At 35.8% G+C, this 14,749-nt stretch overlaps 1 protein-coding gene across 1 annotated transcript in view; it reads right to left on the bottom strand.

The window, feature by feature from the left end:
• Nucleotides 1-14,749, bottom strand: part of LOC139977294 (uncharacterized) — a 152,880-nt gene that overhangs the window by 52,303 nt on the left and 85,828 nt on the right. Inside the window, exons 56-62 of the mRNA XM_071986581.1 lie at nt 14,276-14,402; nt 13,738-13,946; nt 12,576-12,669; nt 11,813-11,976; nt 10,999-11,170; nt 2,059-2,301; nt 826-1,068 (exon numbers count right to left, since the gene is read on the bottom strand). Of these exons, the coding sequence (XP_071842682.1) occupies nt 826-1,068; nt 2,059-2,301; nt 10,999-11,170; nt 11,813-11,976; nt 12,576-12,669; nt 13,738-13,946; nt 14,276-14,402 (1,252 nt within the window). The remainder of the gene's footprint in view (nt 1-825; nt 1,069-2,058; nt 2,302-10,998; nt 11,171-11,812; nt 11,977-12,575; nt 12,670-13,737; nt 13,947-14,275; nt 14,403-14,749) is intronic.

The following is a 14,749-nucleotide window of genomic DNA, read 5'->3' as shown; positions in this document are numbered from 1 at the left end:
GACCATTGCATCAATGATATCCCTACTGCAACATCTAAAGAGATATCATTGTTGTTACAGACCATTGCATCAATGATATCCCTACTGCAACATCTAAAGAGATATCACTGTTGTTACAGACCATTGCATCAATGATATCCCTACTGCAACATCTAAAGAGATATCACTGTTGTTACAGACCATTGCATCAATGATATCCCTACTGCAACATCTAAAGAGATATCACTGTTGTTACAGACCATTGCATCAATGATATCCCTACTGCAACATCTAAAGAGATATCACTGTTGTTACAGACCATTGCATCAATGATATCCCTACTGCAACATCTAAAGAGATATCATTGTTGTTACAGACCATTGCATCAATGATATCCCTACTGCAACATCTAAAGAGATATCACGGTTGTTACAGACCATTGCATCAATGATATCCCTACTTCAACATCTAAAGAGATATCACTGTTGTTACAGACCATTGCATCAATGATATCCCTACTGCAACATCTAAAGAGATATCATTGTTGTTACAGACCATGGCATCAATGATATCCCTACTGCAACATCTATAAGAGATATCATTGTTGTTACAGACCCAACATCCAGAGATATCATTGTTGTTGCAGACCAATGCCACAGTGATACTGTCAGTGACATTCTATGTTAGTGACAACAACAAAGACCATCTGAACATAGCATAACAATTTGTTTTAAATGACTATAAATTGAATGATAATTAAATATGTAACTTATACTGAAACCATATGTAGCTCCACAGACTGCTTTAATTCTTTTAAACTAATTTGAAGATAGAAACATTGCTAACCCTAACTCCGGCTTTTGTGTAGGCAGCCACCAAGTCTGTTTTGAACTGATCAAGTTTAAATTGTCTGGAAGCATTTGCTGGGCTAGAATTCAGGTCATAGGCATTAAACCCACAGAGATTAGCAGCCAGGCGAGCCAGGAGTGAGGCAAGGCCTGGGTTACCCTCGGCAACGATAAGGATATGAGACACATCATGGGGTGATTGAATGGTCCTGGCCAGACGACAGACATGTTGAATGGTCTCCTGAGGAAAAGGACAACAAGAACAAAATGAAATTAATATAAGTTATGATTCAACACTGAGAGAGAATCAATGGAAGATTAACACATGGTTACTCAAAGATACCCGTAGAGTGTAGAAAGTGTCTGCAAGGTGGTATCATTTCATTTGAATTAATAGCTTAAAAAAGAACAACAAAGATGCTAAAATAACAACGGTATTTGATGGAGAATCTTATGCTCCCTTGTACCAACAGAGTTTCATTGGTGTTGTCTTCTCCCCTCACCCCTCACTAGTTATTGTTTGATGATACCTTATATAAGGATATGTTTATCTTTGGCTGTCCTTTATTGTATTCATCCAGATCTAACCCTAACCCTACCTTGTACCAATAGAGTTTTATTTGTTGTCTTCTCCCCTCACCCCCTCATTACTTATTGTTTGATGATACCTTATATAATGATATGTTTATCTTTGGCTGTCCTTTATTTTATTCATCCAGATCTAACCCTAACCCTACCTTGTACTGACAGAGTTTTATTTGTTGTTGTCTTCTCCCCTCACCCCCTCATTACTTATTGTTTGATGATACCTTATATAATGATATGTTTATCTTTGGCTGTCCTTTATTGTATTCATCCAGATCTAACCACAACCCTACACTGTACAAATAGAGTTTTTTTTTTTTTTTTTGTCTTCTCCCCTCACCCCCTCATTACTTATTGTTTTATGATACCTTATATAAGGATATGTTTATCTTTGGCTGTCCTTTATTGTATTCATCCAGATCTTACCATAACCCTACATTGTACCAACAGAGTTTTTTTTTTTCCTTCTCCCCTCACCCCCTCATTACTTATTGTTTGATGATACCTTATATAATGATATGTTTATCTTTGGCTGTCCTTTATTGTATTCATCCAGATCTAACCCTAACCCTACATTGTACCAATAGAGCTTTTGTTGTTGTTGTCTTCTCCCCTCACCCTATCATTACTTATTGTTTGATGATACCTTATATAAGGATATGTTTATCTTTGGCTGTCCTTTATTGTATTCATCCAGGGCATCCTTGACCAGATCTTTGATCCTATCCACCGCCTCACATGGTTGGTATTGGTCTGTTAAATCCTCCTCACCGACAGTGCTACTCGTTGATGCCACCGCAGTTTTGTAGCCCCCTGCCGTAACTATGCCGCTGTCCTGTTGTACCAGGTTACTAAAAAGTGGCTGGCTGGAGTCTATTATCAGATGGAGCTGAAAGGTCAAAGGTCACTTCCATACTGAAAAGTCTCATACAATCAAGTCATTGATAAAGTAAATTCTTTATTTGTCAGTACTAGATATCCCTGATGGTACAAATGTCATGTTCTCCATTTTGAGATATTAAAAATTCAAGGTGCCTTACCTGTACTAAATAAAGACAAACCAAATGTTGTTAAAGATATGCTGACATAGAAATAATACCACTATACCTGGTGTCACAGCATGGTGTTAGAGATATGCTGACATAGAAATAATACCACTATACCTGGTGTAACTTACAGCATGGTGTTAGAGATATACTGACATAGAAATAATACCACTCTACCTGGTGTCACTTACAGCATGGTGTTAGAGATATACTGACATAGAAATAATACCACTATACCTGGTGTCACTTACAGCATGATGTTAGAGATATGCTGACATAGAAATAATACCACTCTACCTGGTGTCACTTACATCATGGTGTTAGAGATATGCTGACATAGAAATAATACCACTATACCTGGTGTCACTTACAGCATGGTGTTAGACATATATATGCTGACATAGAAATAATACCACTCTACCCGGTGTCACTTACAGCATGGTGTTAGAGATATGCTGACATAGAAATAATACCACTCTACCTGGTGTCACTTACAGCATGGTGTTAGAGATATGCTGACATAGAAATAATACCACTCTACCTGGTGTCACTTACAGCATGGTGTTAGAGATATGCTGACATAGAAATAATACCACTCTACCTGGTGTCACTTACAGCATGGTGTTAGAGATATGCTGACATAGAAATAATACCACTATACCTGGTGTCACTTACAGCATGGTGTTAGAGATATGCTGACATAGAAATAATACCATTCTACCTGGTGTCACTTACAGCATGGTGTTAGAGATATGCTGACATAGAAATAATACCACTATACCTGGTGTCACTTACAGCATGGTGTTAGAGATATGCTGACATAGAAATAATACCACTATACCTGGTGTCACTTACAGCATGGTGTTAGAGATATGCTGACATAGAAATAATACCACTATACCCGGTGTCACTTACAGCATGGTGTTAGAGATATGCTGACATAGAAATAATACCACTCTACCCGGTGTCACTTACATCATGGTGTTAGAGATATGCTGACATAGAAATAATACCACTATACCTGGTGTCACTTACAGCATGGTGTTAGAGATATGCTGACATAGAAATAATACCACTCTACCTGGTGTCACTTACAGCATGGTGTTAGAGATATGCTGACATAGAAATAATACCACTCTACCTGGTGTCACTTACAGCATGGTGTTAGAGATATGCTGACATAGAAATAATACCACTCTACCTGGTGTCACTTACAGCATGGTGTTAGAGATATGCTGACATAGAAATAATACCACTCTACCTGGAGTCACTTACAGCATGGTGTTAGAGATATGCTAAGATAGAAATAATACCACTCTACCTGGTGTCACTTACAGTTTGGTGTTATACATATGGATACAGTTAGTCCTATTACTACAAACATGCAAATTTACTCAATTGAGTTTGGCTAATAGAACGGTTAGTATAAAAAGGCAAAATACAAATTGACAGTCATTTATGATATTGTTACTTTCATTGGTAGAGTGAAATGTGTGTATACCAGAAGAGCACTATGAAATGAAGAGAGTGGCCAAGAGTACCATGTACTCTATGTATATCAAGAGTGCAATGGTCGTGTGCAGACATGTATGTTAATACTTTGGTAAATCATGGACCTAAAAATCAAAACGAATCTTTTACAACCTTCATTATTGGCCCGCAATACCATAAAAGAACTGACTTTATCATAAATTTATTGTACTTCGAGAGGAGATAACTACTGTGGAGGGGAACTTAGCAGTTCATTAATTAATATAAATGAAATCAACTGTTATCAGAGACTAAAGAAATATTATAACTAATCAGGCAAGGTGATGAAAGTTTCCTAATTGTGACAAATTAATGTTGTGCAATAAACATTGCATGTGGTGTTGTGGTGCTTGGAGCATACCATTTCCTGACTTCTGATTATAGAAGTGCAATAAACTATAGTGGTGCAATAAACCAGTGCATGTGATGTTGTGGTGCTTGGAGCATACCATTTCCTGACTTCTGATTATAGAAGTGCAATAAACTATAGTGGTGCAATAAACCAGTGCATGTGATGTTGTGGTGCTTGGAGCATACCATTTCCTGACTTCTCATTATAGAAGTGCAATAAACTATAGTAGTGCAATAAACCAGTGCATGTGGTGTTGTGGTGCTTGGAGCATACCATTTCCTGACTTCTGATTATAGAAATGCAATAAACTATAGTAGTGCAATAAACCAGTGCATGTTGTGTTGTGGTGCTTGGAGCATTACCGTTTCCTGATTTCTGACAGCTGTCTCTGCTAAACGAGCCTTATCCTTAAGTTCATGAGGGAGCTGATATGAATGTAAAATAACAAGTCAACAATGAACACAAGAAGGAATGATGATAGCGCATACTGCAATATTATACTAACAATGAATATTCATAGAACTTTAGGCTGACCTTATATGGACTTATTTCCTTTACAGAAGAATATTTAGACTTGGCTGTATACATTTATAGGAGACAATTCTCTAGCTGCAAATGTTATTAGTTCATAAACATGTTAGTCCATGTTAGAGTTTTGACTATACTAATCAACACAATACTTAAAATGTGGAAAATTAATTCCAATTAAATCTCATGAAAAGGGACTGAAAATAAGCAACTTCAAGTCAATTGTTGATTGAAATGTTACAAAGTTCATGTAAAACCATATCAGACCAGGATAAGGGATCCATTATTGACTATCATATAAAAGACACCATATCAGACCAGGATAAGGGATCCATTATTGACTATCATATAAAAAGCTAATTATATAATAGCCTTATCTTAAAACTAGACTCTTGGATGGATCTAAGTTACAAAATGATTTTTGTTTCAGTGATAATCCCATATTTCACTTCATCCACATTAGATATTCCTATACACATACACAAATTTTGTTCAAATCAAAAAGTTCTTAGCGCCTTTCTGAGGACAAAAGAGCAAGAAAATGAAATGATCGAAACAAGTTTCTATTGTATCAACACCACCAGCCAGTAAATTAATTTCACTTTTTGAGATTAATTTAGAAGACAGTAAAGGTATTGACAAAAGATGGAGAGAACAGGGGTGGATAAATCAATGATAGCTATACTATGAGTGTGACAATGATACATAGGAGACTTAAATGCAATGGGCTGGATAAATCAATAATAGCTTTAGTATGAGAGTGACAATGATACATAGGAGACTTAAATGCAATGGGCTGGATAAATCAATAATAGCTTTAGTATGAGAGTGACAATGATACATAGGAGACTTAAATGCAATGGGCTGGATAAATCAATAATAGCTTTAGTATGAGAGTGACAATGATACATAGGAGACTTAAATGCAATGGGCTGGATAAATCAATGATAGCTTTAGTATGAGAGTGACAGGAGACTTAAATGCAATGGGCTGGATAAATCAATGATAGCTTTAGTATGAGAGTGACAGGAGACTTAAATGCAATGGGCTGGATAAGTCAATGATAGCTTTAGTATGAGAGTGACGATACATAGGAGACTTAAATGCAATGGGCTGGATAAATCAAATATAGCTTTAGTATGAGAGTGACAATGATACATAGGAGACTTAAATGCAATGGGCTGGATAAATCAATGATAGCTTTAGTATGAGAGTGACAATGATACATAGGAGACTTAAATGCAATGGGCTGGATAAATCAATGATAGCTTTAGTATGAGAGTGACAGGAGACTTAAATGCAATGGGCTGGATAAATCAATGATAGCTTTAGTATGAGAGTGACAGGAGACTTAAATGCAATGGGCTGGATAAGTCAATGATAGCTTTAGTATGAGAGTGACGATACATAGGAGACTTAAATGCAATGGGCTGGATAAATCAAATATAGCTTTAGTATGAGAGTGACAATGATACATAGGAGACTTAAATGCAATGGGCTGGATAAATCAATGATAGCTTTAGTATGAGAGTGACAATGATACATATGAGACTTAAATGCAATGGGCTGGATAAATCAATGATAGCTTTAGTATGAGAGTGACAGGAGACTTAAATGCAATGGGCTGGATAAATCAATGATAGCTTTAGTATGAGAGTGACAGGAGACTTAAATGCAATGGGCTGGATAAGTCAATGATAGCTTTAGTATGAGAGTGACGATACATAGGAGACTTAAATGCAATGGGCTGGATAAATCAAATATAGCTTTAGTATGAGAGTGACAATGATCTATAGGAGACTTAAATGCAATGGGCTGGATAAATCAAATATAGCTTTAGTATGAGAGTGACAATGATACATAGGAGACTGAAATGCAATGGGCTGGATAAATCAATGATAGCTTTAGTATGAGAGTGACAGGAGACTTAAATACAATGGGCTGGATAAGTCAATGATAGCTTTAGTATGAGAGTGACAATGATACATAGGAGACTTAAATGCAATGGGCTGGATAAATCAATGATAGCTTTAGTATGAGAGTGACAATGATACATAGGAGACTTAAATGCAATGGGCTGGATAAATCAATGATAGCTTTAGTATGAGAGTGACAGGAGACTTAAATGCAATGGGCTGGATAAATCAATGATAGCTTTAGTATGAGAGTGACAGGAGACTTAAATGCAATGGGCTGGATAAGTCAATGATAGCTTTAGTATGAGAGTGACGATACATAGGAGACATAAATGCAATGGGCTGGATAAATCAAATATAGCTTTAGTATGAGAGTGACAATGATCTATAGGAGACTTAAATGCAATGGGCTGGATAAATCAATGATAGCTTTAGTATGAGAGTGACAATGATACATAGGAGACTGAAATGCAATGGACTGGATAAATCAATGATAGCTTTAGTATGAGAGTGACAGGAGACTTAAATACAATGGGCTGGATAAATCAATGATAGCTTTAGTATGAGAGTGACAGGAGACTTAAATGCAATGGGCTGGATAAGTCAATGATAGCTTTAGTATGAGAGTGACGATACATAGGAGACTTAAATGCAATGGGCTGGATAAATCAAATATAGCTTTAGTATGAGAGTGACAATGATACATAGGAGACTTAAATGCAATGGGCTGGATAAATCAATGATAGCTTTAGTATGAGAGTGACAATGATACATAGGAGACTTAAATGCAATGGGCTGGATAAATCAATGATAGCTTTAGTATGAGAGTGACAGGAGACTTAAATGCAATGGGCTGGATAAATCAATGATAGCTTTAGTATGAGAGTGACAGGAGACTTAAATGCAATGGGCTGGATAAGTCAATGATAGCTTTAGTATGAGAGTGACGATACATAGGAGACTTAAATGCAATGGGCTGGATAAATCAAATATAGCTTTAGTATGAGAGTGACAATGATACATAGGAGACTTAAATGCAATGGGCTGGATAAATCAATGATAGCTTTAGTATGAGAGTGACAGGAGACTTAAATGCAATGGGCTGGATAAGTCAATGATAGCTTTAGTATGAGAGTGACGATACATAGGAGACTTAAATGCAATGGGCTGGATAAATCAAATATAGCTTTAGTATGAGAGTGACAATGATACATAGGAGACTTAAATGCAATGGGCTGGATAAATCAATGATAGCTTTAGTATGAGAGTGACAGGAGACTTAAATGCAATGGGCTGGATAAATCAATGATAGCTTTAGTATGAGAGTGACAGGAGACTTAAATGCAATGGGCTGGATAAGTCAATGATAGCTTTAGTATGAGAGTGACGATACATAGGAGACTTAAATGCAATGGGCTGGATAAATCAAATATAGCTTTAGTATGAGAGTGACAATGATACATAGGAGACTTAAATGCAATGGGCTGGATAAATCAATGACAGCTTTAGTATGAGAGTGACAATGATACATAGGAGACTTAAATGCAATGGGCTGGATAAATCAATGATAGCTTTAGTATGAGAGTGACAGGAGACTTAAATACAATGGGCTGGATAAATCAATGATAGCTTTAGTATGAGAGTGACAGGAGACTTAAATGCAATGGGCTGGATAAGTCAATGATAGCTTTAGTATGAGAGTGACGATACATAGGAGACTTAAATGCAATGGGCTGGATAAATCAAATATAGCTTTAGTATGAGAGTGACAATGATACATAGGAGACTTAAATGCAATGGGCTGGATAAATCAATGATAGCTTTAGTATGAGAGTGACAATGATACATAGGAGACTTAAATGCAATGGGCTGGATAAATCAATGATAGCTTTAGTATGAGAGTGACAGGAGACTTAAATGCAATGGGCTGGATAAATCAATGATAGCTTTAGTATGAGAGTGACAGGAGACTTAAATGCAATGGGCTGGATAAATCAAATATAGCTTTAGTATGAGAGTGACAATGATCTATAGGAGACTTAAATGCAATGGGCTGGATAAATCAAATATAGCTTTAGTATGAGAGTGACAGGAGACTTAAATGCAATGGGCTGGATAAATCAATGATAGCTATAGTATGAGAGTGACAATGATACATAGGAGACTTAAATGCAATGGGCTGGATAAATCAATGATAGCTATAGTATGAGAGTGACAGGAGACTTAAATGCAATGGGCTGGATAAATCAATGATAGCTATAGTATGAGAGTGACAGGAGACTTAAATGCAATGGGCTGGATAAATCAATGATAGCTATAGTATGAGAGTGACAATGATACATAGGAGACTTAAATGCAATGGGCTGGATAAATCAATGATAGCTATAGTATGAGAGTGACAGGAGACTTAAATGCAATGGGCTGGATAAATCAATGATAGCTATAGTATGAGAGTGACAGGAGACTTAAATGCAATGGGCTGGATAAGTCAATGATAGCTTTAGTATGAGAGTGACGATGATACATAGGAGACTTAAATGCAATGGGCTGGATAAATCAAATATAGCTTTAGTATGAGAGTGACAATGATCTATAGGAGACTTAAATGCAATGGGCTGGATAAATCAAATATAGCTTTAGTATGAGAGTGACAATGATCTATAGGAGACTTAAATGCAATGGGCTGGATAAATTAAATATAGCTTTAGTATGAGAGTGACAGGAGACTTAAATGCAATGGGCTGGATAAATCAAATATAGCTTTAGTATGAGAGTGACAATGATCTATAGGAGACTTAAATGCAATGGGCTGGATAAATCAAATATAGCTTTAGTATGAGAGTGACAATGATCTATAGGAGACTTAAATGCAATGGGCTGGATAAATCAATGATAGCTATAGTATGAGAGTGACAATGATACATAGGAGACTTAAATGCAATGGGCTGGATAAATCAATGATAGCTATAGTATGAGAGTGACAGGAGACTTAAATGCAATGGGCTGGATAAATCAATGATAGCTATAGTATGAGAGTGACAGGAGACTTAAATGCAATGGGCTGGATAAATCAATGATAGCTATAGTATGAGAGTGACAATGATACATAGGAGACTTAAATGCAATGGGCTGGATAAATCAATGATAGCTATAGTATGAGAGTGACAGGAGACTTAAATGCAATGGGCTGGATAAATCAATAATAGCTATAGTATGAGAGTGACAATGATCTATAAATATTCTCAAAGGAGAATTAAATACAAATGGTAGACAATTATCTAGTGTATAAACCATAAAATACAAACCCATGATTTAATAATCGCTTCTACTTTGTTTTTATCCATACCCAAAAGTTCAATACTTTCAGGTGTTAGTAAAACTGGCATCTGGAAAGTTAATCAAATTGTTAATTTAAAGATTATTAGTAGATAAAACAATGTATTAGTAACAGGACTAAATTGTATTAAACATCTTTGTAAATAATCTACATTTCTCATGTATTAATATGAACAGCAAACATGCATTTAATGAACACTGTAAATGTTAGTTCTTCACATCTGCCATTTAATGCAGCAAGCAGTAAGCACATGTCATTGTTTCAAGAAGACAAAAACACAAACTATCATGGACGACCAGAAAGAGAAGTATTTAATAATATTCTAGTGTGATGTATACTTTGGAATGTTTCCATTGACATTTTCCTCTTTGTTGTAACTTGATCCTTTTTTAAACTTACCAAATATCTCAAGTTTGCAGAAATAATCAATATATTGATTGTAAATGCATTTTGCATCTTCAAAAAACAACCACTCATTTATAGATCCATATAGATCAATACCCTTTTTGTTTGTGTGAAACTCTCTTCCCAGACTTTAGCAGCAATAGTTACACTAAATAAATGACTTTGGTCTACATAGAAGAGCTTTATCTTCAGACCTATAAGGTTAATATGTTGATGAGTGAATTTTTATTAATTTTCACGATGTAAATGTGTTTTTGTTCCCTACTGCCTTGAGACTATCTCTAATAGATGTAAACAGTTGTTAGTAAACACAGCACCCTTTCAAGGTAGAGTTATGAGCAAACAATCAACAGAACATTTTCTAAATATGAGAAACTAATAAAAGCAGCACCCAGTAAAGTTAACCAGTTAGATCTTTAATGAGAATATTAATAAATAATAATTCAACACAGACATCCCTTAATGTTCTCACCAATTCTTCACTGGTGAATTCCTTTCTGGCTGCAGTCACAAAAGTAAGATTGAATCTTTCAAAGTCTACTGGGGATACCAGACGGCCTCCATAAATCCATTCACACTCATGACGCCACAGCATTAACAGTGATTCCAACGTTGCCCCAGGTTTTAATGAAAGACAAATGTTTCTGTAAAATAATTATTAAAGATATAGACTTTGTTTTGCCTCTGACTGATGAGTACAATGTATTAGAAGAGGACTTGGAGAGCTGGAACAATTGTTAGGATCAGCCAATCAAGATGGAACTACTCAATCTTAAAGAAAGAAAATGCTACAAATGTGGTAAGAAAGAAGATCCACCTCCAAGCACTCATGTCAAAGGTTAATATAACATCTACATCGACCACATATCTGTGACTTCATTTTGCATGACTAAACAGTTAATAGCCTTATTATACAGTTTATGTAGTAATAGCCTTGCTATACAGTTTATGTATTGATATCCTTACTATAGAGTTTATGTAGTAATAGCCTTACTATACAGTGTATGTAGTAATAACCTTACTATATAGATTATGTATTAATAGCCTTACTATATAGATTATGTGTTAATAGCCATACTATATAGTATATGTTTTAATAGCCTTACTGTACAGTTTATGTAGTAATAGCCTTACTGTACAGTTTATGTAATAATAACCTTACTATATAGATTATGTATTAATAGCCTTACTATATAGTTTATGTTTTAATAGCCTTACTGTACATTTTATGTATTAATAGCCTTCACATATATATATATTTAGATATCACTCTACTTAATACTTACCTATACATTCGTCTCATGTCTCTTAAGGTGAATACATAATGACATCTTTGTGCTGTAGGCAGGAACATAGTTCTCATTCGGTCTTGAACCTCAATCGTTACTGATACTATCATCGAAATTAAAGCACCAAGTTTCTCCTCTTCCTTGTCATTTAGAAAGTGTCTCTGTTCAGGGACATGAAAGAAATGCTAGCAATCAGTGTATGCGATGGATAATAGACTCTTTACATAGCAGTAGGCTACTTACAGATATTCCAATCAGCGTAACCGATGGATAATAGACTCTTTACATAGCAGTAGGCTACTTACAGATATTCCAATCAGTGTAACCGATGGATAATAGACTCTTTACATAGCAGTACGCTACTTGTAGGTATTCTCTATATAAAGGCACTCATCTTTTCAAATCTGCTTAACTTTCAGAAATCAGATTATGAAAACAAATAACATTGAACTAAACTGATCATTGCAGTGGATCAGCAGTTTAATTAAAGCAGATAAAGCATCTTAAGTTTTGTGCAGAAAGTTAACAATTAGTGATTGAGTGCACATTTAAGCACTTCCACAAATGAATGCTTAGAATTGTTGAATAGAAGAAGATGACATATTAGTCTCATTTTGAAAACATGAGAAGAGTTGCTTAAGCCAATGAGCATGTTGCAAAAATTCATACATAAAGTATATTTTTGTGACACAAAATGCATTGGAAATACTGCCCTCTTTATGCTCATAAATATAATGATTCAATATACTATGTTCTTTACCCTGTTATCTTTAGCAGAATTAGATGAGGTAGTTGCAGGCGTCAGGAAGTGAGTGTTGAGCAGGGTTGTGAAAATACTGTGTACTTCAGAGGACCTGTGAAATAAGACAACAAACAATACTGTGTACTTAAGAGGACCAGTGAATAACACAACAAAATACTATGTACTTCAGAGGACTTATGAAATAAGACAACAAACAATACTGTGTACTTAAGAGGACCTGTGAAATAATGCAACAAAATACTGTGTACTTCAGAGGATGTGAAATAAGACATCAAACAATACTGTGTACTTAAGAGGACCAGTAAAATAAGAAAACAAACAATACTGTGTACCTTAAGAGGACCAGTCAAATAATGCAACGAAATACTATTACTTCAGAGGACCTGTGAACTAAGACAACAAACAATACTGTGTACTTCAGAGGACCTGTGAAATAAGACAACACACAATACTGTGTAGTTATGATGACCTGTGAAATAAGACAACAAACAATACTGTGTACTTAAGAGGACCAGTGAAATAATAAAACAGACAATACTATGTACTTCAGAGGACCTGTGAAATATTGCAACAAAATACTGTTACTTCAGAGGACCTGTGAAATAAGACAACAAACAATACTGTGTACTTAAGAGGACCAGTGAAATAATAAAACAGACAATACTATGTACTTCAGAGGACCTGTAAAATATTGCAAAAAAATACTGTTACTTCAGAGGACCTGTGAAATAAGACAACAAATAATACTGTGTACTTCAGTCAGTGGACCAGTGAAATAACACATCAAAATAATGTGCACTTCAGAGGACCTGTGAAATAAGACAACAAACTTAAAATACAAGGATAGATCTGCTTTCTCGTGATGTTGTGTTGGATTGCAAGAGTGTCACAAACAATACTGTGTACTTCAGAGGACCTGAGAATAATACAACAAAATTAAAATACAAGGATAGATCTGCATTCTGGTAATGTTGTGTGTTGGACAATACTGATGTTGCTTAGTTGAGATCATGAGTAACTATTACTACCTTGCTCCCAACAAAGCACTGACTGTATCAGACATAACATCCTTCCCTCATACATACTGACAATGGTAACATGATGGTAGTGTATACATATATTACTTTATTTACTGAAGCAGAAGTGACTCTTGACTTACTTTAGATAAGGTATTCCCAGCACTGCAAAGTGCCTGAGCAGTCTAGGGTTCAGCTGTGGTACACTAGCAGGGGTATGGGGGTTAACAGTGGCAACATATGTCAGATTCTTGATTTCTCTCAACCTATAGGTGTCTGGCTCATAAACTCCTCCACTGTCTAGATGTTGTCTGACCATTTCACAGGCACTCTGTCTGCCTCCTGGATCAACCTGTAAGTAACATATGACATTACAAGTATTATACACTTTGATGCATGTTGACCTCATGTGACCTTTACCTTTTACCATTGGATAGGGTTCTTGAATTCAATACAGTGGATTTACATACCCCCATGAACCTATTGAGTTCCAGTATTTACAAGCAAGTGTCACACACAAACCATCGCATGGATTCCTTCACATTCTGCAAGGAATCTAAGACTAGGATCCATAGATGGTTTGTCAATGGTATCAATCAGATCAATAGATCTGTTTATACTTCACAAAACAGCAATAACCTTTGTTTTTCCAGATGGAGACCTTACGTGCATGATACTTACGTAAGCCAGATTTAAATCATCAACCAGGCACATCAGTTTCTTGTTTCCTCTTGGAACAAACGTCCTCCCATGACGCCATTCCAGTCTCTCCTCTAGCCTCTGCCAGAGAACTCTACTGGTTGTGAACCTGATCATATAAATAAAGATCCTCTTTCAGTTAATTCAGAGTTACTTCACATTCATAACATATTATTGTATTATTCAGTCTGACTCACTGCTGCACTTGAAACAAGGTGAATGGAAAGAACCTTTTATTGTAGCTGAGCATCACAGGTTCTGTAGCCATAGTTCCTACAGCACAGCAGAGACACTCTCAGGTATACATATATGCAACTATATATGAAGTAGAGTGTTAAGTGTTTTACCTGTTACTGGTACCAGTCAATCACAAGACCGCAACACTCTCAGGGTATATGTATAATCAACTATATATGAAGTATAGTGTTAAGTTTCCTTTACCGGTTACTGTTAACA

The sequence above is a fragment of the Apostichopus japonicus genome, chromosome 12 (assembly GCF_037975245.1).
Source record: "Apostichopus japonicus isolate 1M-3 chromosome 12, ASM3797524v1, whole genome shotgun sequence".
NCBI classification, from domain to species: Eukaryota; Metazoa; Echinodermata; class Holothuroidea; order Aspidochirotida; family Stichopodidae; genus Apostichopus; species Apostichopus japonicus.
Note: the sequence above shows the minus strand (reverse complement) of the source record. Positions and strands in the feature narration are given on the sequence as shown.